At 42.8% G+C, this 27087-nt stretch overlaps 2 protein-coding genes across 4 annotated transcripts in view; one reads left to right on the forward strand and one right to left on the reverse strand.

Moving 5' to 3' along the window:
- The first annotated feature begins 5691 nt into the window (after positions 1-5691).
- TMEM213 (transmembrane protein 213) lies at positions 5692-10717 on the forward strand. 2 transcript variants are annotated; one of them, XM_018080264.2, is made up of 3 exons: positions 5692-5911; positions 8100-8165; positions 9753-10717. In XM_018080264.2, the coding sequence occupies exons 1-3, from the start codon at positions 5836-5838 to the stop codon at positions 9920-9922; spliced, it is 312 nt and encodes a 103-aa protein (XP_017935753.1). In that variant the 5' UTR covers positions 5692-5835; the 3' UTR covers positions 9923-10717. The 2 variants fall into 2 exon arrangements, with proteins under 2 accessions (XP_017935753.1, XP_008921612.2); XM_008923364.3 differs by having other exon boundaries at positions 5708-5911; positions 8097-8165.
- Positions 10718-19315: 8598 nt separating this feature from the next.
- Positions 19316-27087, reverse strand: part of KIAA1549 (KIAA1549 ortholog) — a 77896-nt gene continuing 70124 nt past the window's right edge. For both annotated transcript variants that reach the window (XM_018080652.2, XM_018080651.2), the window contains one exon: positions 19316-23594. In XM_018080652.2, coding sequence (XP_017936141.1) covers positions 23446-23594 — 149 coding nt within the window. In that variant the 3' untranslated portion in view covers positions 19316-23445. The remainder of the gene's footprint in view (positions 23595-27087) is intronic.

A 27087-nucleotide genomic window follows, 5' to 3' on the forward strand; every position in this document is an offset into this window, starting at 1 on the left:
CGGCTCACACCGCCCCGGCCGCCCGAAAACGGGCGAGAACCTTCGAAACCTGCTGCGTGTGGAGCGCCATAAAACCCGTAAGAGCTCATTTGCAAGCTCTGGGTGGAGGATCAGTCGTCAAGCAGGTGGAAAACTTCTGCGCTGTTTCTCGCGGGTTTTTCCTCGCTGAAGGCAGTCTGGGAAAGGGCAGGGGAACAATGGGAGATTAATGATTTTCCTGCCGCGGGGGGACGGGCAGAACGATACAGGAAAGAGAGGGCTGGGAGGGCAGGGGCTGTGTCAGCAGAACTGTGCTAACCTGGGGCAGTACCGGCAGGAAACTTGATTCTCACCCTTTGAAATAACAAATGCTGGGGGGAAAAGTGGCTTTATAGACTTTTTTGCCACTTCAGCTGCTAAAGCAAAGGCACCAGAGAGAAATTTGGCCCCTTCTTAAACCAATGTCTTATCTCCCACTGAGGTAGAGGAGGCAGGGTTTCACCCTGACGAATAAGGCTGGCTGGGTTACTAGTAAATCTAGCACCCAGAAGAAAAAAATAATCTCAAAAGGAGAGCTAATGAAAATGCATGGCTATATGAAAATTGTAAAGTACCCTTTAAAGAAAGGCCTGTTCTTTCTGAGGTATCTAGTAACCCCGACCCAACAAGCCCAAGGGTATAGTTTGCCCAAGGGAACACTGCTGAAAAGAGAGCAACAGCAGAGGGTTTCCCAGCACAGGGGGTTTCTACTCAAAAGCAACAAAGAGTGGTCCCACTTGGCAAAGTCAGCCAGTGTGAGAGGGGTCCCGCTGGCTCAAATCCAGCTGCCTCAAGCTGTTTGACCCAAAAAGGAGGTATTAAAAATTATAGGATGGGCCTAAAAGTTGCACTTTACTCAGCAAACCACCCAGCTGAACTGCTCGTGGGGCCCCCTGGGCTCCCACCCACTGTGGCTGCACTGTGCTCCTCCTATACCAGCCACTGCCCACAGTCAGTTCTGCTTTCTCTATCAATTCTACCAAAGAAAGGCAGTAAAAGCTTTCTGCTGGGAAATTGGAAATTTTCTTGGTAAGGCAGATGTGAAGTCATTGCTGTTGACCACACAACTACCATGCAGGGCTGTGGAGAAACTCCTGTGGCAAAGAAAGGACTTTGTTTTCCAGCCCATGCAGTAATACTAAATAATAGGAATCATCACTCAGTTCTCAACTGGTGTATCTTGACACAACAAAACGAAACAGCTTCTCAGGCTACTCCCCTCACCTCTGAACACATTCTTCCCCCGGATTCATTTGATGCTATCATGATTTGCTTCCATTTTGCACCTTTACTGCTCTTACTCACTTTTACTCAGCCCCAGAGTTATACTCAGCTACTCCCCTACAAGCTGTCAGGGCTAGGGGAGCAGAAGCAGGTCCCAGCACACACTTCATGGCCAAAGCAAGCTGCACTATGCTGGCCGCTCTGTCCTGTTAGCCAAGGAGCAAGAAAACATGGAAAGCAGGGTTAAAGGAATTTCTCCTGCCCTCCCCTGCACTCTTCCCACATGAGAAGCAGAAAGGAGAGAAGCAGAAAGCATATCCCATTTCATGCCTCTGGCATGTGGGAGTAAGAACATTATATTCTAATAATCTCATTAATGCAGATCGGATGATGAGGGCCAATGATGAGGCACCACTTGCAGAAGCCCCATCAGTGGGCCCATTGTTGGTGCTGGCTGCTCTGCCCGGGAGAGCTGAAGGCAGCCCTTCTCTGGCAGCCCTGCACTGCCTGGCTCATCTTGGGCCCCCTCACTGGGGTCTCCAGAGGAACAGCATGGGGTCACAGCAGGGTCACAGGCTCAACATTTGTCTAACAGCAATCCCAGCCTGGACGGGAAAACACAAAGGGCAGGGTTGGGGTTTTTGTCCAAAATGCTAGAGTTGTATTCCTTTTTGTGGCAGAAAGCACATCCCCTCTTCCCTTCTTTCCTTTAAAGAGCAAAACCTTTGTGGTTTTGATATTTTTCTATATTTGCCAAGTTTTAGAAATCCTCTGTTTATCTTAGACAGCTATTTTTCACATCAATGAAGACACCAAAAAATCAACCCCCTTCCTGATGGACACATTATTAGCATCAGGTTTATGATTTTGAGTGTTTAAAAGTAATTTTAAGGCTTTTATAAAGACTCTTAAGCTTTTTTGAGCTTTATAAAGGCCACACAGGAGGGAGCTCACTCCACAATACAAAGACTGGGGGTTGCTAACAGGCAGACCCGTCCCCCCAACAAATGCCTTTTCTAGAGTTGAACCGTGAGATTTTGCTACCTACAAAGAACTTGTTGGAGAAAGATCTGCTCCTATGGTCCCACCAAGAGCACAGACCACCTTGGTGTCTAGCATCATGACCTCAATGGCTGCACACAGCAACTAATAGCAGCTTCAGTGTGCCACCATACACAACTCAGGAGGGTCCCTAACACACAACCCCTCCAGCCAGGCTGTCATCACCTTCAGCAGCACTGGGAAGTGTCAGGCAGCTGTAGGTAGCTCTGGGATCAGACCTGTAACTACTCCATGCTTAGCTCTACCATGCAGAGGGTTTGTGTGGTTACATGGGATATTAATTTTTGAGCTCTCTTTTACCAAAAATCCTTTTTGTCATAACAGCTAAGCATAGCACCACCTCAGGTACACTGAAACCAGAGTTGGGGTGTAGTTATCCCAACCTCAAGTGACATTCAGAAAAAAAAAAAAAAAGATTTGTCCTCTATCACTGATACACCCAGAGGTGATGCACCTGCTCTGCTCTTGTGGACTGTGTGTTTTGCCCTGAGTTAAATACCATGCTATGGCTCAATTGCCATCGTGCTGGTTACTGCAGGGATGGAACACAATTGCAGCAGCAATCAGATTTCATTTGGAACGAAAAATACAAACATGTTGCCTATGTAAACAGAATATATATAGAGAAAGAGACAGAGTGTATGTGTGTATGATAAAGGTAATACCTGTCTGAGAGCCACACCTGGTGGTGACATGTCAAGGGCATTACTTCGGTCATCAGAGAATCTTAACTGTGAAGCTCTCTGTGGCACAAAATATACTGAATGGTAGGTATTGCCTCATTTGTAACCATCAGGAAAAGCTGACCTGGAGCCCTACACACTGTGGAAGAGACTCCAAGGGGAGAGCTGGGGAAGTATCTGATTTTAGAGTAAATAGAGTCTTGCCTTGAGAACTGCATGAAAATGGGATCCTGAGGAAAGGAAGCCCTGTCTCTGCAGGGGCTGCAGTTGTGCTCTGTGTGCCAGGGCACTCTCATGGAGGGAGACAAGTATAGAAACTAGGGGAAGGCTTTGGAGCATCTTATCACTCTTCAGGCAGTCACAGCACTGAAATATGAACGTGTTACAAAGAAGAAATGAAACAAATCCAAATTTGTGTCAGGAGATGATTTTACAGAGCTCCCATTGTGTCTGAACTTATCAAGCAAAGCCTTCATTTCCAATCCAATCCAAAAATCGCTGAAGCCAAGTGCAGCCTCTTCACCACTTCAGGAGAGTTTGGAGCAGGCCCTTTCTGAACCACAGAGGGAACACATTTTGGAAAGGAAAAGAAATAACATTATGTTAATTGTGCAAATGCATTTTCAGCATCCCTTAGAAATGGGCACATTTACCTGCAAGCTGACAAAGAGCATTTAGTTAATAGTTAAAATTCAAAAGACATTTCATTACAAATTGAATCATTCATGCAATAGTAGAGCAGTTTTGTCTTTTCATTTCCCCTCAAGCATTTTGTGCTGCACAGAACACTTCTGTATTCATTACTTTTGCAAAATGAACTGCCAGACCAACTTTCAGGGGGAATTGTGGTTGAGAAATTCAGGAGGGAAAGGTGAAACTGGAAGAAAGGAGAGGGCCCTTTCCTGGTAAAGACTTGAGGTTTAATCTTGATGCAACAGGTAGCTCAGATAAATACCCTCAGATAAATCAAAAGCAACCACTACAAGAGGATCTAGACACTGAAACGAGGTAAAGATTATCCTATAGGTGAACTTGGAGCAGCTCTGAGCAGTTGGAGTCTCCTGCCGTGACTCAGGACTGGGGTCACACACCCAGCCTGGCTGCCAGCCGAGCACGACACACCTTGTGCCACCCCGGTGTCAGCTGAAGGACAGGGCCTTGCATCCCGGCAGCAGCAGGAGGTGGCTGTCACAGACCAGCCTGCACAGCCCTTACTCTGCCAGCCCTGGCAGCATGTTGATATGAAAACAGGGAGACAAGGTGGGTAAACATGCCCATTTCAGCTGACCTGCCCTCATCTGCAGCTCAGTGTGCCCTCTCTCTGGAGGGAACCTCCAGCTGCCGTGTCCTGCTGCATCATGGAAATATTTTCAGCTGGGTGGGAACAGAATGTTTTTGGTGGTGAGAGAGGACAAGTGGATTCACCCCCCAGAAATTCTGGGCAGGGCTAAGAAGGGCTTTGCTGCCAAGGTTTTTCTTAAATGAAAGGAGACCAAATCTACCTCACGGCTTTGCACAGCTGTCCCCTGTTGTATGCCATTCCTGTGGTAACCCTGTCATGTCCCTCCCTGTGGGTTTTAGCAGCGTGAAACGAAAAAAAGAGAAAATTATTAAATTCAATCCCACAAGGATTGCTGCCCAAGGTGCCTTCCCCTGTGTCTCAAGACTGGCTGCATATCCAGAACAGGCCCCAGACAGCTTCATTCTAAACCCAAAACCATGAGTGACCACTGCAGAAGAGCACCAGCAACCTGCTCCCTGAGGAGCCCACTTCTCCCAGTGCCTTCCTGCCTGATTAAATGCCTGAAATATTCTCTAACAAGTGCATCATCACATCGAAGATAGGAACAAGCACAGCCAACAGCCTCGGGAAGAGCAGCAATGTGTGCTGCTCATAGACCAGGAAAACAACACCAGCACTTCAACAATGTGGCTTTTCAACCACGATTGCTGAACAGTTCTCACTCTCCAGCTGGTATCATTTTGCCAGCAGCCCTCTTGGTCTGCAGATAGAGCTCTGCTGGTGGGAAGGCACAGCTTCTGGCTTTGCCCAAGGAGGAGGTGGCACAACCACCAGAGAAGAAAGAACAGCTTTTCCAGAACCACTTTGCAGATGGCAATGGAGGCAGTGACACCGCTGTGCTCACAGGGTGAGAACAGCAGCAGCTTCTTCCTGTGCAGAGGCCCCAAACTGGAACTGATCCCAACCCAAGCCATTGGTACTCTGCAATAGCTGTCAGTAGCCTACACAAAGCCACTGGTTTCACCCCATTTCTTGGTGGGAATGTGCCCACACTCTGTGTATCCTGTGTTAACTCAACTGCTGTACCAGCATGACCTAAGCCTGCTGTTTTTTAGGATTCCACACAGCCCTTCCAAAAAAGCATCACTGGGAAAGTCAAGCAAGAAAACATGCGAAATCAAAGCCAAATAGGGAGACAAATTCTCTACCCCAGTTCTCTGCTCCTTTCCAGCTCTATTATACCATCTTCATAGGACGAAAAGAAGATTCAGAAGCTGCCTGGGACTCTGCTGGGAAGGGCTGGCTCTGGAGGCCTTTCCTTCCTCCAGCTGCAGCATATCCTAGGGAGAAAACTTTAAGCTTAACCTTCAGGGGCCAACTCCTGGTATCCACCTCCCACTGAAGCTGTTTCGGTCAGAGTTGTTCTCTTTCCTCACCCGGATTTGGCAGGAAAGTTCAAGGTGTCCTGGCAGCAGGAAGCTCCCTTGCTCCACCCTCTGCTCTGCACACCAGCTCTCTGAGCTTATCAAGGATTTGCTGCACCAGAGCTGCCAGAGACAGTGACCTGTTCCGTGTGGACACTCGAGTGGGAGCTGGACCCCCGGCATGAAGCACTTCGAGCCCTGGGCAGCCTCCACAGTGCTCCTCTTCACTGCTGCGCTCTGGGATTCCTGCTCAGCAGGTATTTCTCTTCTATGCTTCAGTTTTTATACCCTGCCCTTTCCCCCCACATATATTGCCCACTGACAGTAATTTGTTCTTTCAAAATGAGGCAGGCTCCCTTGTCTCACCTACGGAGTGTAAAGAGCTGGAATCAATTAATGCTAATGAGAATTACTGGACATGATTGGTCATCATTCTGTAGGGATGCTCTTTTGCCAGCTATTTACAGATCCACTGTCAATGTGATGAGCTGCAGGCTGCTCCACTGAATGGCAAGGAGATAGGGAACCACAGTTATTTGGTCTTCCTGTGCTTGCTGAGGAAAGGACCATTTGCAGTAACACCCAAGGGGCTCAATGTACTGTGGTTTAGCTTTTATTGGGTGCTTTTTGCAGAAAATCTGGTTTTGGTCCCACCTTAATTATAAAAGTTACCTAAAACCAAAATGCAAATGAGACCTGTGAGCTGCCCCTTTCCCACCAGGGTCCTGCCTGAATTTGTATATCAGCACCAGATGAGACCTGCCAGCTGTTTAAAGATGGGTTACCTTTGAGAGCCTGTTCTTTGGGCTGCAAAATTTATAAATATGAACCAATGCTCAGCATGCTGCAGCACTTCCTTCCACAGATCATACACAGGTTTCAATGATTCTTCCCAGTGCTCCCATAAGGTACTTATTAACTGAGAAAACAAATTATGGGCTTGGCCAAGGTCATTCAGCAAGCGTCCTAACAGAGTCAGACAGAGGACTGGGGAGTATTCAGACCCTTCCCTGGAGCAGGCTGCCCAGAGACCCACTCTGAGCATGGCAGAAGCCATGAGGAAAGCTCTGGTATTGCTGATGGTGAATCAGCTCAAAATGCAAAGCTGAGCAATGGAAGGTGACCCCAGAGGGACATCTCCCATAAGACAACCTCAGTTTATTTGCTGTTACTTGGAAAACACCAAACTCAAAGCAAAGGTTTGCTCAAAGGTCTTGTTCTGTTTTGTTTTCCTGAGCTGAAATTAAACCTGAGCTATTATTTTGCAGTCTTCACTGAAATCAGGCTGAAACTGATTTTCGCTATCAGACTCCAAATTATCAGCTCTGACTGATGGTTTGACTGGAAACAGTTATCTCATAGCTTCTGCCTGGTCTGTGGACAACCAGCACACCCTCACCCTGTAGTCTCCCCGGGCCATTTTTCATCTGTCTGTGCAGGGGATGCTCCACCCAGCTGAATTTGAAGTATACTGTTCATGGGAGCACAGGAAGAGGTATTTCTTAGATTCCCTTCCTTATGCAGCAGGGGACAGACAGGTGTTGATGCACAGGGACCACAGCAACCCATGCTTTTCCCTCACTCAGGCATCCTGCAGCTGTCCTTGCATCTGATCCCACAGTGCTACAGGGAGCACACTGAAGCTGAGGGGTAGGTCTTCCTCAGGAAGACTAAGGAAGCTTTGGCCGATGACATGGACAGACTTGGAGGGCTGGAGACCAGCCAAAGAGTTGTGCCAGAGTGTATGTGTGTTCTGACCATGAGTAGGAAGCAGGATAAAGAGGCAAAACCTTCATCAAATCTTCTGGCCCTCTCCGGCCGTTACTCATTTCTGTATGTTGTATTTTCCAACCTGAGATGGTTACCATGCTGGTCCAAACTGGAGTCCAGCCAGAGCAGCATCAGATGCTCTGAACTGCAGCAAAGCCAAAGCTTCCCCTTGGAGCCATGGTGGACCTGCTCAGGGCCTCCCTGGATGGGCTCAGCCCTCGGCTCTGCCTGACTTCTGCACACCCTGGAGTTAATGGGATTTTTCTAAGGACAAAAGGAGGCAGGTGTACAGCCTGCTGGCCATGGATCTCCCCATGCCACTGAATGGTCTTTCTCATTTCAGTCCTTGCTTGTTCTGCCCCTGTAGTTTAGGAAAGGACAGTGGTTAATTTGAGCTCTGAGTGAACAGCTCACATCAGGGTCCCACTCAGGCAGAAAGACAGTGATCCACCTCCTCCTTATGGCTGCTGCTACAGCAGGTCTCTGGAGCCTGTGTTCAGAGTGGTGGGATAAGAAAGTGTACCCTAATGAAGCAATGTTTAGGGGCAGGAACTTCCTTTCTTGAAGTTGGTTCCATCCTACAGACCTCTGCAAGGCCAGATTTTTCAGATTTTCATGTTAGATGTCCAGTATTGCTTTTCTAATCCAGCTTGCCTTTTCTCCTTCTGGCAGCAGCTGAAGCCATCTCCAATGTTTCCGGAAGCTCCATGCCCACAACTGAGTATGAACCACCATGTCTTAGTAAGTCTTCACAAATCATTACTACCACATTAAAGTCAGGTGATGAGTCTACACAGGTGACTGAGAGGCTGTCCTGGAAAGGGATTTATCTGTTGTCAAGGCCTACCGTTGTGGGTGAACCTCTAGGATGCACTTCTAAGACTCCTCCACTGGCACGGTATAGTATCTTACGTACATTGAGAAAGACGCATAGATTTGAACAGACTAATTGATAGCTAATTCAAAGCTCCCTGCCAGACCACCTGCCTGTAGGCACTATATGGATTCCCAAGAGTGCCTCTTTCCCTATCCTCTTAGGTCTTTCCCAAAGAGCCAGCTCCAAGCAACTTGAGATCCCACCAGTACTCCCAGAGTCATTCTCCAACTCAAACATCAAATATCCCCCACAGTCTTGCACTTCCTGTATTATAGAACATGTACCAACACAGGTATGTTACTTGAAAGCATGGCATAGGCATATAGGGCAGGCATCCCTCTCCCTTCTCTGGGCACACACAAGACATACCTCTGTGATGGGAATTCCTGCTCTCTGCAGCGCAGGACAGTTGTACTGTGTGCACTGAAAGCCAACGCACAGGACCATGGTCCTCCCTGACATACATGAATGAGAGCAGCTGAGCAGCACCTGCACCTGCCTTTTTCCTGCAAATGTGCAAGAGGCTGGATGCCCTTCACCAAGCTCAGGAGGCACTCCCTTTTCACAGCTAACGAGATTCATGAACATCAACACACAATATATGTAAATTCCTGGGTGCTGGGGTTTCACACTCAGCCTCTGTCCGAGCCCAAGGGGTTGAAATACCATGATCCTTCAGGCTCCCTTTGATATTTCCACATTACCACACAGGATATAGACATGGAGCTGGTATCTTCACAGTGCTCTTGGAATGGAAAAAGTATAGCAGATGCCTTTAAATAGAAGTATAAATGAAACAACTAACGGCATACTCTTTAGGTGCCTTTAGGAAATTGGAGTGATTAAAACAGAAAAAAAGATGCAAAAGATGCAAAAAAAACCCCCCATGGAATTGTTAAAAGTTATTTCATTTTTAAACATGTGAAACAGGGATCTCCTGATAGTGATGTGTTTTGAAGCTGTTACACTTAAGTCACAGTTAAGAGCCCAGCAGAGAGCTGCCACTTGCCCCTATTGCTGACAGAGGTATTGGGTACCTAAACTACTGGAGGTCCTGCTGAAGGTGTCTCTACCAGGGATCCTCTTACTCTCCCACATGAGGGTTTCTCTACCCCAGGTTTGTTTTTTATTTTAACTAGCTACTTCTATCATATGCCATTCCTAAAACTGACAGAGGAGACGCCAATTAAAAGATTTCCATAATGGTGGGCACAGTGGTACGAGGAGCTGCTGAGGTGTTTGGCCAGACAGGGATGACTGACTGAAGACATGCAGATGGAACTGAGCACTGCCACCCACCCGGGTTAAGAGCCAGGCTTAGGGGAAAGATGCCAAGGTGGACTGACAGGCCACAGGGCAGACAGTGAAGTCACTGACTCATCTGCCTTCTATAAAGGAGACCTGTTGTGTACTTGGCCTTCCATCAGCTCACCTCATTTGTTCTCCACCAGACGTGAACTTCTGCACGCAGGCGGCCGTGTGCTGCCCGTCGGGCATGGACGATTACGGGTGGATTGCAGCGGCCGTCGGCTGGAGCCTCTGGTTCCTGACTCTCATCCTGCTCTGCATGGACAAGATCATGAAACTCCGGCCTGATGAACCCAAATACTTGGTGGCCTGAAGCAGGGACTGAAGCCAGCAGGCAGCAGCACCTGGGAGCAGTGAGGTGCAGACAGACCGACAAAGCATTTCAAACACTTCCTAAGAAACTGAAAAAGAAAGGAAACATTCAGTCAAAAAGACCAGATTTAAGCAGGGCAGCTGCTGAGGCTTCATCCTCCCTGGCAGGTTGGAGCTGCCAGCCAAGGTGTGGACTAGGCAAGTCCTTGCAAGCCACCACATATGTCCCACAGTGCAAAAAAATAATCTTTTCCCTGAGCCGCCTCATGCTTGCTGTGAGAGCAGCAGCAGCAAGGAGAGGTGAAGGACCAGTTACCAGTCTATAGCCTGTTGTCTTAAGACAACCCAGTGCATGATCTTTGGTTTGAAACAGAAAGTGGGCAAATAAAGATATTTTCTGGAGGATCAACATAACCAGATCTATTACTGGGCTACAGGCCAGGTTACATCAGAAGGAGGATGTAATTCACTGACTTTACCGAGTCCTTCTCCCTCACTAACCCGCAATATTTAAAAGTCTATTAACTGTTGCATGGGAAAACTCTCTTATGGAAACTTAGGGATCATTTGGGCTGGTTTGAAAGTAAAACTAGTTTTTCCAGTGCCATTTATATGTGAACTGTGTTGCAGGAACTGAATGTTGCTTGTATTTATTCAGCATGCACCTGTCTGAGTAACTAAGCCAAGCTGAACTATGGCAAGCAGGTTTAAACCAGCATATGCAATTCATGCACAAAACTGCTCCTATTTATATAAGGTGATAATAAACACTTATTGATTGAAAGAGTCTCACTGACTGGTTTATATGGATCAAGCTTATACTGACAAGGAATTACTCAACCCAAATTGTTAGAAACAGGATTCTAACAAGACATATTCATGCAGGAGGGTCTGCCTTACTGCAGTCAAACTCTGATTTGGGGCAGTTGCACCAGTCTTGGTTTCTATCCATTATTAAAATAATAAATCTGTGTTAAACCTATCTAGACCCACACCGGATTAGCAAACTTGCTAGAGACCAACTGAAATGAAACATAAAAAGTTACTTTTAAACCAAAGAAAGCACCACTGGAGATCTATATCTACTAAAAATCATTATATTCTCCCACCAGCTCATCAATATGTAACTTCTCCAGTGAGAAAAGATAGGCATCAGTTTAAGACTCTTCACATTGATTCTGGCACAAAGTAGATACTTTGATCAGGACAACTCTGTGCCACTTCAGAGTGATGGGCAGTTGTCCCTTATCAACTATCCACCATCAACAGGAATGGTGACAAGTTTGACACAGAGGAAAGGACACCCTTCCCTATCATTAGTATCACTTAAGCCAAAAAGCCTTTCAAAGTGAAACACTGAACAGAGATGCTAGTATCGGGAAAGTAAGTTTTAAAAGGGAAGGGTTCAATTCTCAGTATTCCAATACAGAACAATTAAAACAAAAATAATTTTCACAGGACAAGTCTTGGTGTTGGACCAGCCAGCTCTTTCAATGAAAACAACCCCAACAACCAAACAACAAAAAAACCTCTCGTGTATTTACAAACTTACAGAAAAAAGGGCTCTCAGTCAACATCAACACTCAGGTGTAAAGAGCAGTGAGTTCACAGTTAAAAACCACTTCGATCACTCATGTGTAACAAATCTTCTACATACATAATTTCTTTCCTATTATATTAGTGTTAATAGTAACAAATGTTCATTGGTCTGAAAGCAATGTGAAAGATACTGTGAAAAAATCTCCACCTATTGCTTTAGTGTCTGCCTTCTGCAGGCCTCTTCCTACAGTTCTCCAGACTTGAGGACATTGTTCTCCTGGTTGGGAATGCAGAATTGCCTGCTGGATATGGCACTGGTTTTCACCTTTGAGAGGATGTGCTTCTTAGCTTTTGTGTGTCTAAGTACATGATGCAAACTTTACATGTCTTACAGCCAAGTGCAACACCCACAAATGAGCTTTGTAACAACTGGGCAATTCTGGGGGGCTTCCTGAAGCCTGCCTTTAGAAGCACAGCTTGTTTATTTTTCACGCTCTCCAAAGCAGTCTGCTTGTGGGCAGCTACCTTCAAGGACTGCAGTAGACTTAAACATCAGGTTTTGCTTCTTGCAGCTTCTGTTGAGGATTCCCAGCTCAACCAAACTGGGGAGGAAAAGAAAAAATCTGTATTTTTTCATATAATGTAGTGCCCCAAAGGATTTTGTGTGCCTATGTTCAAGGGTGAAACCTAAATCCTCACAGAATCATGTACACAAATGGAGTATCTTACAGATTATTTCTGCTGTGAAATGTATACTTTTTCTAGACCTGTAAACCTCTGATCTAATTTCACAGTTTTGTTTCTTACTGCATCGCCTACTTTGACAACTGGCATTGTCAGGTTTGATCTGTAGCTGCTTCTTTTCAAGTCATTTGATTGGGTCACTTAGAAAAATTTAGTCCTGTAATGAATCTCATGAAGATACTACTACTCCCACCGTGTTTGAGATCCCTAAACAAAGTGACAAGTGCCCCAAAAACTCAAAGGCTACCAATGTAAATATCTTACCTGTTCCTATGCAATACAGTACAAAAAATAAAATCTTATCTTAAAGAGACTCTCCAAGGTACACTCTATGTGTTGTACTGATCATAGGCACCGTGGGCAATCACAGGTAGATAAGCAAAGCAACACATTGTGCAAAAGGAGGAGAAAAGCTCTAATGGTATTGTCAGTGTTTCAGGGGCTTGTCAATAGTTACAGGAAGCACAGAATAAAAAAGTCTAAAGATTACCTGTAGTCTACTGTTACACTTTCTGCAATAATTTCAACAAGGGACACACCGCAGCACACCTTGTGAGTTATAATTCCTATTCAAAGAGCAATCAAGTCACAGTAGAAGGCTGTGGTCTGGTTGTGATGCACAAATTAAAGATGACTGTATAGTACAATGCCTTATAAGTGTGGTCTGTGAGCAATGTTGCAGACTGATACACTAATTTATCATGTATTATTTTATGATTTTAATAATATCACTGACAGGAATAGTTGACCTCTAATCATAAATGCCAACTAGTGTAATGCTACCCAAGCCCTGCTGACTTCAAGGGAGTCATACATCCAGCACGGGCCTGGTTTTGTTGTTCGGATTTTTTTTGTATTGTAATTCAGGAAGCCTTTTTGTTCCCACAGGAAATCTTGGAAACAAAACATAACTCCTGATTTGTCAGCATGCATAAATCATTTCACCAGTGCTAAACCTAGGTGCCCCATCAGACTGCTATATACAACATTATGCAGGTACTTGCACATCTCAAAGCATGTCAAAAGTAAGACGGCAGCTCACGTTGCCTATTAAACTGCAAATTACCCTCTCAGATTGATGATGGAAATGTTAACGCTCCAGTCATTTATAGTCATTGTCCATCCAGTCGAATTCCATGTCTTTGGACCTAAAAGTTCATCACTGGAATGAGATGTAGGAAAAAATCTATTCCAACTCTTACAACTTAGTACAAAGAGAAGGAAGAATCTGAATGGCTGAAAAAAAATAAGTGTGACTGAAATACACAAGTTTGAACCTCAACACTGCTGAGCAAGTCAGCAGAGTTCTTCATATTTTCTGGACAAAGTTTCTGAATTTCAGGTATGAAGGCACATAGTGTCTGGAAAGACAAAAGAGGTGTAAAAGGCACCTGAGAGTGCTGCTGGTCTGAAAACATCTTGGACAGACAAACAGAGCAGTGGGCACATGTAACTGATCAGCACTTCTAATAACAAAGGAGAAAAACATTAGCATCAGCACAGCATTCCAGGGTAACTACTTTAATTTGCCTGGAGATAATATCAATCACATCCAACTAGTGGTTTTTAAAATTCTTAATTCAAGACTAAATGGATTGGTACTTGATGCATGAGTCTTCATCTTTTCAGATACCATTGCTCGGGTAATGACTCACATTACTCACTGCCTTTATCCTTGGGGTTTTAGTGAATGAGCTACATATTAAGCAATTGCACTTTACAATGATTACACTTTGCAAAATCACTAGAGGAATGAAAACTGGCAAGCATCAGAGCTCCCTACTCACATGACGCACACAGACAAAAGGCAGAGGTTAAATTCATAAGAAAAGGTGCTGTGTACTGGGAGTATGTAAGAATTTTGATAAAGCCATTACAAAAACTAGGATTTCAGAAATTTATTGTAGTTAATTATGGCCAAGGAATGGAATGCAGGCATTCTTGGGAAGCAACCACCCTCTCTCATCCTTACACTCCAGATTCTGCTTATTTTGTTTTATCAATGGTACCAGTATATGCTGTGGAGTTGTTCAACAACTCCTATTTTGTAATAACCTTCTGGAAATAAAACACAGGGTAAACAATGCAGTACTGTCTCCCACATCTGCAAACTGCTTGAAAAAAGAAATAAAGCTCTAAGAGACTTGTGACTTTTCCTGTCCAATTTGACAGCATGAAATCTAGAGACACATTCAGTTAAAAGATTTTGCTCACCTATCATAGAGGTTTACAGGCTCCAATGTCTCGCTGACATAAAACTCCCTCAGAATTAACTTTTCCCTCCAAAAAGAAAGCAGGGGAAAAATGTCCAGTCCCAGTGACCAGCAAACAAAGCTCTGTTCTCATATCCTGGTTGTCATGGTGACCTTCACTCTAAGAGCCAAAGAACAGAACTAATTGTAAAAGTCTATGTTTGTTCCCTCTATCACTATGTGTGGTAAAGTCATGTCCCTGCCAGACACATTTTGGGAACAGGTAAAATGTTTGTTTGGGGACAAATTACACATTCACATTGCATCAGTCCCAAATCCTTGCATTTCTCTCTCCAAAGGTTCCCACCACAATTTGGTTTGCCACTTGAAGGAACCAAAAGAGCCTGGGGCCATTTATAACCTAATTTAGATGAAGATGTCACAGGCCATACAGACATTTTGTGGGCTATTGCAACAGCAAGGTGAGATCATAGAAACATAGAATGGGGTAGGTTGGAAGAAACCTTAAAGGCCATCTAGTTCCTATTGCCCCTGTCATGGACAGGGACACCTTCCACTAGACCAGGTTGTTCAAAGCCTCATCCAGACTGGACTTGAACACTTCCAGGGATGGGACATCCTCAACTTCTCTGGGCAACCTATTCCGGTGCCTCACCACCCTCACAACAAAGAATGTCTTCCTAATATCTAATCTAAATCCACTGTCTTTCAGTTTAAAGCCAACACCCCTTGTTCTATCACTACTTTGTAAAAAGTCCCTCTCCAGCTTTTTTGCAGGCCTCTTTAGGCTCAAAGGTCACTCTAGTCGAGCTCTGTCTCCCAGCAGCAAATACTGGGGGAAGAAGATACAACCCTTGCCGTACGTAGCAGTCATAGACTCATAGAATCGACTGGGTTGGAAAAGACCTCTGTGATCATCAAGTCCAACCCTTGATCCAACACCACCGTGGTTACTAGACCATGGCACTAAGTGCCACATCCAGTCTCATCTTAAAAACCTCCAGGGACAGTGAATCCACCACTTCCCTGGGCAGCCCATTCCAATGTCTGATTGCTCGCTCTCTAAAAAATTTCTTCCTAATATCCAACCTAAACCTCCCCTGGAGGAGCTTAAGACCATGCTCTCTTGTCCTACTGCTCCCTTCCTCTTCCCTGCTCAGCTCACAGGTGAAATAAAGCACCCTCCCAATACAGAACTGAGCTCTCTTACAGCAGCTCTCCCCCCCCAGCATTTTGAAATAAATCCTCTGAGGACTGTAGATAGTTTCATGCAATAATACCTTTCTATGAATTTTTCAACTTTTCCCTTGTGAAAATCAATCACTCCTGTTTCTCCCCACCCTCCTCTCTCCTACTGATCTCATTTTCCATAAACTTCACATATTCACTACCGAGCTCGTGCATGAACTTAAACACAGTGTGTCACCCTTGAACTATTTCATATAAGTGACTGGATGTTTTAAGAAAAACACAGAAGACCCAAGTCCTGGTTAAACTTTCTGTTGCCTCTGTGCTGTATATTCCAAACTATTTACTCATTTCAGCTTTACCATTATTATTCACTATTGACTCAATATACTAGGTTTCTGCTCATCATGCCCTGCTCACAGCTGTGCTGGTTGAGACAACCCGGAAGACCTGCCTTGTCCTTTCCTTCTCTTCCCTTTCCAGTGGGGAACTGGAAATCAAATTGACTCCCAACTAATATTCTGTAATCTTTGCCTCTTTTACCATTACTTCTCTTCATAAAGTTCTTTTTATTATTCTTACATTATCAGTGGCTTTTTCAGCCTCTGATTTATCTAATCATAAAGACAAAACAAGTGATACCAACATACAGAGCTGCAGTTCACAAGTCACTGGGAAAGCCAGAACTACCTTTTCTAGCTTGTAGTTTCCAAATCACATGATTAAACATGCAGCCAATTTTCAGCGTGACTTTCAGAGCAAAAGTTAAAGTACTTATTGAGGTCTTTCACAGTTCTGTTTGCTTTGCCTAAATGGCAGAAGAGAAGGGAGACACCTGCAGAGCCATCTCTGCTAGACTGCTCCCACTTTGTGCCATTTCAACATATCGTGTATTTAAGTCAGATCAGTCCAACAATATTCAAGTTCTAATGTAGCAACTCTCTGGGCTCAAATACATGAAGAAATCACTGAGCTTTAGCTGAGCAATACTATAATTCTGTATAGACACATGATAATGTTAGGTAAGAGATGTTAGCTCATCCGAGGACTAAAGAATTCTCATTGGCACTGGTGTTGAGTGCTCCTCAAGCTGCAGGAAACAGTGCTCTCTGTTCCCTGGCAGAAATAAGATTACTGTAGGCAATGTTGTATCAGTGATGCCATCTGCTTGAAGGGACAATCAACTTCTTGTAACTTCTTTGCAGTTCTACTCTGCAAAAGCAAGAATGTTGTTTCCAGTGTCCCACCAAATTTTCTTCCACACTGTAGTGAAGTACAGAAAGATGTAGCAATAACGTGAATATGTGGCTGCACATCCACAAATCCTCTGAGCAGGAGATTCCTCACCTTCAACCTTGAATTTTCAAAGTGTTCTTGCTTAAAGCTGCCATCATCAAGCCCAAAGACAGAAACTAACCTAAGGATTAAACTCATCCATGGAAAAGCTTGACAGAAGTGTTCCATGCAAAATATAAACCAACTTACCTGAAACCATTTTATCCAGGATTGCATGGACCAACAAATCCAGTAATCAGTTCACAAGTTTGTACTTGTACTGCACTGAATCTGAACAATTTCATATTTGGTGACTATGCTGAATTACTACTAACAGTGGCTAATCCATAATTCTCTTTCCCCTGTTTCCTCAAGTCCAACAACCAAGGATAAAAGCTTTCTGATTTTTTTATTATTGCAGTATTTTTTAACTTTTTATTTCTTTACTCAAGTTCCTTTTAGATGTGTGTTTTGGGACCAAAAGAGGACAGAGCACTGCCAAATATAACACCACATTAATTCTCCTTGAATATAAAAAGTAGTTTTTCCTAAAACACAAAAAACATGCAGCTACTGCTTTTAAATCATGCACAGCACTAAAACCTTCCAATAGCCTGGATGAGGAAAGCAACTTCCAAGAAGCCTTGGGACGCAAATATTTGAGAATTTTTTATGGGAACACTACAGAGCTCTTAAGTGTGTACATTAGAATGCATCTGGAAATTGCAAACAATAATTGTCATCTTTCAGTCTCTTTTCTACTCTCTTAGTTCTCATTTCATTTCACCTGCTCTACACATGGCAATAAAAGGATTTCTGCAAGTGAACCTGAAAACCATGTCAGGGATCCATGGAGGTTTAGCATTTGTTTCAAAAGATTCTTCAGAGCATTTGTTCAAATGTGCCAACATTTTATTCCAATTAAGGCAAGATGTAACAGCCTAAACACAAACTTCCAGTTATGGAGTAAGAACTACTCAAAACTAAACAGGAGTGGCCACTACAAAGAAAAAATACGTATTTGATATTATAAAAGGTATCAAGAAAAAGTAACACAAAATCAAGACAAAACATTCCATTTCTACAAACTATGAAGTGCAAAGAAATGTGTATGTTTTCTAGTACTAATGTAACTTATTTTAATTTATCAGTCTTCTGTGGAATTCATGAGACTGCAGCTCTACTCCGGAAAAGTCTCTTTAAAAAGGCAGTGCAACTCCACAGGATTTTTGCTTCTCAAGTTTCTTACTCTGGGTGAGTAAATTCACCCAGGGACTTGTACATCAAAGCTAGACACATCTTGCCAGCTGCATCCCAAACTGCACTAAAGAATCTGTAGGATAAATTCTTGTTCCAAAGAACACATGTGACTAAATGGTTTTCAGCGCAAGTCATGCAGATGCAGCCAGGGGCAACATGCAGACCAACATTTGGATCTGAACTACCAATCCTATTGGTACGAGCTGTCACAAGCCAAGTGTGTTCTGCCCTCAAGTATCAGAGACAGAAGTAAAATTTTACAGTCCTCCCTCTGACATAAGCTCCATTTTGAGAGACACTCGCTATAAGAGACACACTGCACTCAAGTGCACTCACACCAAAATACTTCAAAACTAGAGTGAATTGTCACAAGCATTCCAAAACTTGCATTCCCAATTTCTGCTTCCTCAGTATTTAGGCCTTACAGATAGAGGAACACGTGAATGACAGCAGACTGATGACAGCAAAATACATCCCCATTGTATCTCCTCAACTTTTAAATACAAATCTGACAGGAAGAGAAAAAGATGCCGTCCACAAAAGGGAAGTGGATTTGTATTTCCACATTCAAGCAATTCAAAGCTGCTGCTTTTCTCTATGCACATCTAAACAGCCCTGGAGAAACTCTACAGCCTTGGCAAACTGCTTGTGGGAGTCTCACTGATGAGAGATGTTCCTCACTTTTGTACAAACCAGAACTGCGAGTGCTGAAGGACTGCAAAGAGGGGCTGTGTTATGGTCTCAGCTTGAGTGGGGGCAGGTGGGCTCCCTAAGACTTTTTGTCTCTCTTTTTAGTGCACTTTACAGGTGGTCCTGGAGACCTCGTTGCTGTCCTTTGCCTTCTGACAATCGCATGTCACTCTTTTTCTTTTAAACTTTTAATCCATTTCCAGCTCTCTGCCCATATTCAGAGTACACCAAACCAGGTGTTATTATTTAAAAAAATCCATTTTTCTTTGTCTGCAAAAATACGGTCCACAACATGCTCCTACCTCAAAGTCACAAATGTTCTTCATCCTGCCACTTCAAAGCTCTTGGCCAAAATAAGGTATTTTCAAGGACCGGCACCTTTTAACAAAGAGCTGCTTGATAAGGCATGGAAAGGAAAACGCTCATTTTTTCCTTGAGCTAAAAACTACTGAAGTTGGAAAAGGGGGGAAGGTAGTGAGGGCAAAACTTAAAAAAAAAGTCAGTTCAGCTGCTTCTGCCATCCACATCACATAATTGGTGACTTCACTTGAGCCTGAACACACACCAGCTTCCTTGTGTAATCCATCAAATGTGTTTTCAAGCCATGAGTTAACACACAACAGCATCAGCTGTTTTGGTTCTTGGGAAGTTACCATCCCTGTACACAACCTCTTTCTAAGATAATGCTGTAACCCTGCTGTCCATGGTCTAATTTAAAGGCACTGGCTTCAGCATTTACTGGGAACATGCACTTTTGGATGATCAATCTTTGTATTTTATGTGTGTCCATAAAGGTGCACGATATTGGGGTAGCCAACACTTCTTTGGGTGCAGAGGGGATAGGCAGACCTTGTGTGATGCTGCTGCTCCCAAACCACTATATAAGCCTGTTCCAAACCACTGCAAGGGCAGTACATTGCAAAGGGTCAGTCAAATTCCACTTGCTGTTCCAAAGTGTGCATAATTAACATTATGAGTCCAGCACCTATGCACTTCACTCCTCCAAAAAGCAAGGTTTTCTTTCCTCAGTTACATGCCCACAGTCACTGGCAGGACCATGTGTTACATCCTGGTAGGGAATATTTTATAGTACTGAAGTGTGCCCCACCTTTCAAATTCAGTGTACGAAAAATAACCGTAACATTTCACTTAGCTCCAAAAATAATCAAGAAGCAGGCTAGGGGTCAACATCTTGGCCACGGAAAGGAAACCAACCAAGCTAAATTATGTAGCTCTCATCTTGCCAACTTCTTCTATGTGCCAAACTAAACACAGACAAAACACAAATGTCAAGGAAAACTGTGAAGAAAGGGAAGACCCTGAAGATTCCATGAACCAGATGGTTTAGTCATGGAAATGGATGCAACTGTTGGTAACAGCTTTCTGTGCCTGTACCAACTTCTCATTCGATCAGTGTTTTCAGAAACTGGTAAATTCATTAACAGATACTTAAATTCAGGGTACTTTAAGTTTCAGGAAAAAAAGGTTTGTTTGGGTTTTATTTTCCTCCCTTTTAACAGGGTAATAAAAAGAACTGGCAAAAGAGCTCAAACCCATGGGGATACAGAAGCTTACAGATTTTTTCCCCCGAATATCCAAGTGGAAACACACATTTTGGCTCATGCATTCCACAGAATCCTTTTTTCTTAGCGCATGGAAAACAAACCCAGCTTTTCCTGTAGCTACAGAAAGTAAAGTGTGGGTCTCCCTTGTTAAGACCATTCTTGGAACTGGTGCTACTTTTCTTACTATATGAAGATACAAACTATGCCATACTACTGGATCCAACCAATTTGAGAACATAACTTCCAAACACAGCTTTCCGACTTCTTATATTTTACTGTCCTGCCCAAGGTTTTAAAGAGGGATTCTTGTATCAGAAAGCCTCTTTTATTTACCAGTATATATTTGTCCTGTGTCCCGTGCTTTTTATAAGATTTGAGACTGAAAAGAGAAAGGATCTTCGTCCATATATAAAAAGATGGAATTTCACAATAGCATCACCACCACTAGCAAAAAATGAATAAGAAGTGGCTTAAGTACCTCTAAATTTCAAAACTCTTATTTCACAGTCCTTCTTGAATAGCTGAAACCAGAAAACTAATTTATTTTTTTAGAAGCCCACATTTTCTTGAAATGAAGCCATGGTAATATGTTAATATTATAAGCACTGGTGTCTCAGCTCACTGCAGAATTAAGCTGGAGAAGAAAGTGGGCTCAGACACAGATGATTTTAATGGGAACACTTAGGAAAAGTCAGTCTTCAGCACTGTCAAAAAGATCAAATGAACATTGCCCGATACACTCTTCATTCTTCAAAACCTGACATTTTGCAGAATTATTGGCAATATCCATGTTTACAAACTTGGCAGAAAACAAATGTTTATTTTTACCCTAGAGTTGATTATCACACAAAAAAGCTTTAAAAATTTAAATCATAAGAACCTGTTGGTACTGCTGTTCACAACCATGCTGGTGTTCTGATCCCATTCACACCTCAACCGGTGCCCCTGAGGGCTTTACACATTGGCCAAGGAACTGGAAACTAATTTAGACTGCTTCACTGCACTAAGCCGCTCAAAACAATTTCATACAGCATTTTCACGATCATAAGTAAACAGAAAAATAACTGTTCTTCCTAGTAAAGAGGGAAACATACCACATTTTTTTTTCCACATCAGTGAGCAACTGAGGTTTTGGCTTCAGCAATGAGTTTGGTGTACCAGCTTCATGAATAATGTATGTAGTTGGTTTCTTCCCCAGTGTCCTCCTACCTGTTCTCATTCCAGCCTGAGTTAGTCCTGTCACAGCTATTGAACTGTGCACTGGAACCAGGAACAGATTTGGCAGCCCAAGACCACCATACCACACCAGTGTTACACACCTGTATTTTACCAGTGCCATTTCTACCCCAGTGAGTGAGGCAAACGCAGCCCCTACCCAGAGCAACTGCCCAGTGTTCTCTCTGGCAGACCTCTGTTCCTCAGACCTTTTATGACTATAACCTGATATTATTTGAAATACCTGCACTGTAGCACATAACAGTTTTGCTTTTCATTCTTCTAGGGTACGGCTCCCAAAAATCCTCACAAACACTGACAGAGGGTAAGTCTATCTCTGCGCCAGGTTGTTAACTTTAGTTCAGTTTGATCTGAAAATGAACACACTCCAACAAATCGTGACTTAAGTAAAATTTCCGTATGTATTATGTCAGTTACAGTTATGCAATGGCCAATATTAGTAAATTTGTAGCTAATATTAAATTAAAACTCTGAAAAAAACAGCGACAAACAGTTCCATGGCACGTACCATTTTTACCATGGGGATAATGCTCACCTTTTGTCCAAAGGGACAGTGGAAACAAGTATAAATATAGAAACTGTCTCAAAACTGCAAATCTAAGCCTATGTTAATGCTCTAAACTGTCACTGACTTCCACTAAAATTATTCAGATCCAAACATCAGCAATGATTTAGGACATCAATTTATAATGTAATGCTGGTGACCCTGTACCAGTCAGGCTGGATTGGTTTCTGTCCACAAAGCAAACTACAGAGTGGCAATATTTTATCACTGGTCTTGCCAGAGCATTTAGCATGTAAATATATTTTTTAGAGATATACACACACATTTCCCCAAATTCAACTGTGGCTGAGTATTCCTCTTCCAGTTTTCAATAATTTTTAAACAAATTAGATACCAAGCCCTTTCTGTTTGGATGCTTTGTTTTCTTTTTCCAGCCTGAATGAGTCTACAGATATTTTCTTAGTTATACAAGGCCAATGTTTCACTTTGCAAACATTGAAGATGAAGGAACACTTGAAGCTTCAGCACCAGAAGGAAAACAAGGAAGAGTGCAGAGGGTAGCTCCATTCGGAACCACAGAGCTATAACAATTATTGTTCCAGTTTGATACAAGTAACTCAAAAAAAGACTTTTATTCTAAGCAGTCCCATTGTTCCTGACAACCAAAGTGATTCTTATGTTGGATTGGACCTTCAAGACCCTTGAGCTGATACAGTTTGTAATCCTGCAGAACAGCAATGCAAACCAGTTCCCCATAAGCACTGGAGAGATAAGAATACTTGTAATCTCTTGCAAAATGTCATCTCAGTTTATTCAAAACATCACCTACTTCCTTAGAAAAAGGAGTCCATCATACTTGGAGTTTGTTCCTGTCTTTTTTTTGTTTTGTTGCTGGAGTATTGAGTTCTTGACCTAAGGTTTTATTTATATGTTAGGTTGAACGAGGGTAAGGAGAGAGAAGGAGCATCGTAATATTAGTAGATTAATTAATATTACTTGTGATGACACTGATGATTTTCCCTGTTTGTCCCCCATCTCTCTCTCCTTACTATCTTCATTTTGCTGTCTTCTTCAGTTTTTCCAGAGTGTTGTCAACAGAGCTGTAAAAGTTCCTTCCTTTGAGAGAACAACATTGCTGATTTCCAATAAGTGTTTGCTTCCATAGGAAGCAGATACCTGGCAGATTTGCAACGGAATGCTAAATCAGCTATGGAAGTTCTGCACTGTTGTCTGTTTCTGAGAAAGTCGCAGAAGTTCTTCTCTAATTGCTTTGATAAGAGAGGCTGATGAGTGACCTGGCTGGAGGTCCTCAGTGGAACTGGTGGTGTAGCAAAGGCCCTGGCCCTGAAGGCTGTTGTGTGGAAGCTGAGCAGGAGGTGCTGAGGGCTGTCTGGCTGAAGTCCTCGGCATCTGGAATACTGGTGAGGAGGAATATTCTTGGTGTCCATGCATATGCGTCTGGAAAAAGGTAGAAAGCATTATTGTACTTTCTGAATAAACATGATTATCCCAGAAAAGACAAGAAAGCAAAAAGGCGAAGAACAGAGGGGAAAGCAACATGGAGATGCTTCTATCTGCTGCAACTGTTCTTCTGCTACATGAATGAGTGATTCACAAAACAACAAGTGTACACAAAATTGTTGGACTGCCTCAAGTCCAGTGATTTTCAAAATCTCTTTCAGTATCCATTAAAAAGCCTTGACCACCTTTCCAATCTCTGGTATGTTTAGAAACTGAAGTGGAAGGAGGTGGGGAGAAAACCCACAGAACTGGAAGTCAACAGAATTGGCTTCTCTTTCCTTCCATCTCTATCAACTTCCTAAAAGACAACAGGCAAATCACTGTCTTCCTGGCTGTCATATCTCCATACTATTTATAAGCACAGATACTACTAGTTTGACCTTCCCTTTCTCTGCCTGGCTTGCCTGTTCAGACCGTACACTTTTGTGGACCCTGTGACTGACTGACCAGTGCCCAGGAAAACACAGTCAACAGAAGAAGCAGAAGGAGAAAACTACTCAGATTTGAAAGATTAGATTTTTCATTCTCAACATCTGTTTTACATATCTGAGAAACACTATCCCAGTTTAGGGACAATCACTGTTTCGGTGTAGAAAGGGGTTAATTCTGCATTTGTTCAGTAACATGCATTTTTTAAAAAAACAAGAGAGAAACAAAACAGAAGCCTGAGTTTATGGCTCCTCTATCTGGAAGAAAATCTGCTTACACTAAAACAAAGCATGAATTTACAGTACACTGGGTGACTGCACCAACTCCCAGTACGGACACAAACAATGTACATTTTGAAAATCTAAATTCCAGCTGACACCCCAGAAGCAAGAGTTTCCCCTTGCCTCATACTGCTGAAGGCTGAGAGACAGCCAGAAGAAAACACTGGACACAAAGGACTCGAACACACAATTGGGAGCAAAGCAGTGTAATCCCCTTTCAGAGGGTCTGCACTGGGGATGGGGAGCAGCCACCTGCAGCAAATTCAGATCACAGTCATCACAATTCAGTGAGCACTACCTTTCTCTGTAGATAAGCCTTAAGTAGTAGCAGAGAGAGCAACCTGATGGGGGAAGAAAGGACAGCAAGGTCAGCTAGAAGGGGATTTGGGAGTGAGGGGGAGGGGAATGAAGGGATTACAAAGCAGAGCCTGGGAAGGATATGGGGGACCTAGAGCGAGTTTGGCAGCAGTGTGCAGGGAACACAAAAATGGGTGGGAGTAAGTTCCTTAACATCTCTCATAATATCATAGAATAGAATTTAAGCCATTTTTTATGAAGTAGAACTAATAATAGATTTTTGACTCTCTTGCACAGCTCACGTACAGCACTCATCATTTACACAGTTAATTTGGGGAGACAGATTAGGAAGAAAAGAGGCTTTAATAGAAGAATGACAGGTAAGGGTTTTCCAAGTAACATCCTGTCTTATATCTTATAAAAGAGAGGTGATTTCAGTATCAGAAGGAAATGAATGAGTCTCTTGATTGTTCAGAATTATTCATTTGGCAGTGAAACCTGAAACTAATTCGTATGTGCAGCCTAGAGTTGGCAAACCTGACAAGTACTCTGTGGGTTTATAGAGAAGAGATGACATAAGAAAATATTAAAAGCAAACATTCCCTGATACATGAGTCTTAACAGCATCCTAAATTATATTCATGTTATTTCACATTCAAATGCATTACATGATTCAGCTCCTACCTCACACTGCATTGCATTACTACCATAAGAATGGTTACAGGGGAATTAGAGAGGGAGTTAGAAAGAACATCTGATGACCTCAGTGGCTGTCTTTTACATTAAGGTTATCAAGGTTTTCTTAAATATCTAAGAAAAAGAAAAGTATATGTTTCTGTGATTTCCCATATAACATCAGAATTAAACAGGCCTGACAACTTTCAATACCACATTGGTTTAGAAACCTAACGTCTACTAAACTACAACAGCAAAATAAGGAGGCCAAAACCACTCATATGTTTTTTCAGTTTGCTGGTTTTTTCTACTTTTAAATTTCTTTACTAACAGAAATACACATTGGTATATTATATATGTAAAAATATATCGTTTTATATCGTATTCATAAATTTTAGATTTTTATCTAGAAACTTTTGCATAATTAACAGCAGTACAAAAAAATTGACAAAGCCATATTTACTGAATCTTCCTTCTTACAAAATGAAGATTTATGAGATCACTTTGTAAATTTATTAATCCTCATTTAATACCTGTTGTACTCTGGCCAATTTCAACTGAACTGGATGTATAAATATATACACAGACATATGTGTATATATATATATATGAACAGATATATAAAATTCACAAAACCAGGTAGCTAATTAGAAATAACCCGATCTGTGCTATCACTGAATCTGCTTCTGAGTGGCAGAAAGGTCAAGTTAGGCTGTGCTCATGTAGACCTGTCAGGCAGCACATATCTCACAGGGGCCACCTGGGGTACATGACAGACAGCTTTAAGAATGGTCAGATTGTTTAGACACACTACAGTGGGCAGCTGGAGTAGAAAAATAGAGTGAAAGGGTAAGAGTAGCTTTGGGGAAACACTGCAAACCTGGAGAAGACTTGGGAGAACAATGGAGACCTATAAGGGACTGTAGATGGGTAGGAGATGATGCCAGGTGGTGGTAGGGAGGTAGAGATATGCAAGACACTCCACCCACCTGTAAGAAACCAGGCTTTGTTTGTTCTGCTGCTCAAATGAGCACTGGCTCAGTATTGTATTTTGTGTCAGCTAAGGAAATCCTGTAATTCTCCTGGTTGCCTAGGTCTCCTAGATGGAGAATTAAGGTGAATGGATGGTACCCTGCACACTGGCTTTGGGCTGGGAGGTACAAATGCAGATCCTTCTCCGGTTTGCATGTGAGAAGAATGATCTAGATTCTAATCTTCCTAAGTGCAGAGTTTAATTTTAGAAACTTGCTCAGAATGAGGGAACAGTAAGACTGTTTGCAAAGGATCAGTTGAATAGTGCACCATAAGGAACATGATTGTTATTAAGTAAAGCCTCATTTCCAAAAGGAGGAAAGATAAATTTAGAGCTCTGTCCTAGTGAAAATATCCAAACTCTGATGGTAATTATTTAAATACAGAAAGCTACAAGACTAAGGCTTTTTTTTTTAATGGGAAGAATCCTTTGCAAAAAAAACCAAAATACTGTTCATAGGAAAAGGAAAGTGTGGGAAACAGGTGAGCTCTCCTACAACTGAATGACATGATAGTCAGATAAGTTTTAGTCCATGATCTCCTCCTTTTGCTTTTTTTTTTTTAATAACTGAAAAAAATTCACATTGCAGTAATATATGAACTCCAGCAACCAGTGAGCAAAAAGTTCTGTCAAAGCTGAGGCATTTGCCTCAGATGAACTAAAAGAAAGTCAATCAGGACTGAAATGACGTGAACACACCTGAAACTGTGACTGA

Source organism: Manacus vitellinus, unplaced genomic scaffold (assembly GCF_001715985.3).
Source record: "Manacus vitellinus isolate BGI_N305 unplaced genomic scaffold, ASM171598v3 scaffold_5_pilon, whole genome shotgun sequence".
NCBI lineage: Eukaryota > Metazoa > Chordata > Aves > Passeriformes > Pipridae > Manacus > Manacus vitellinus.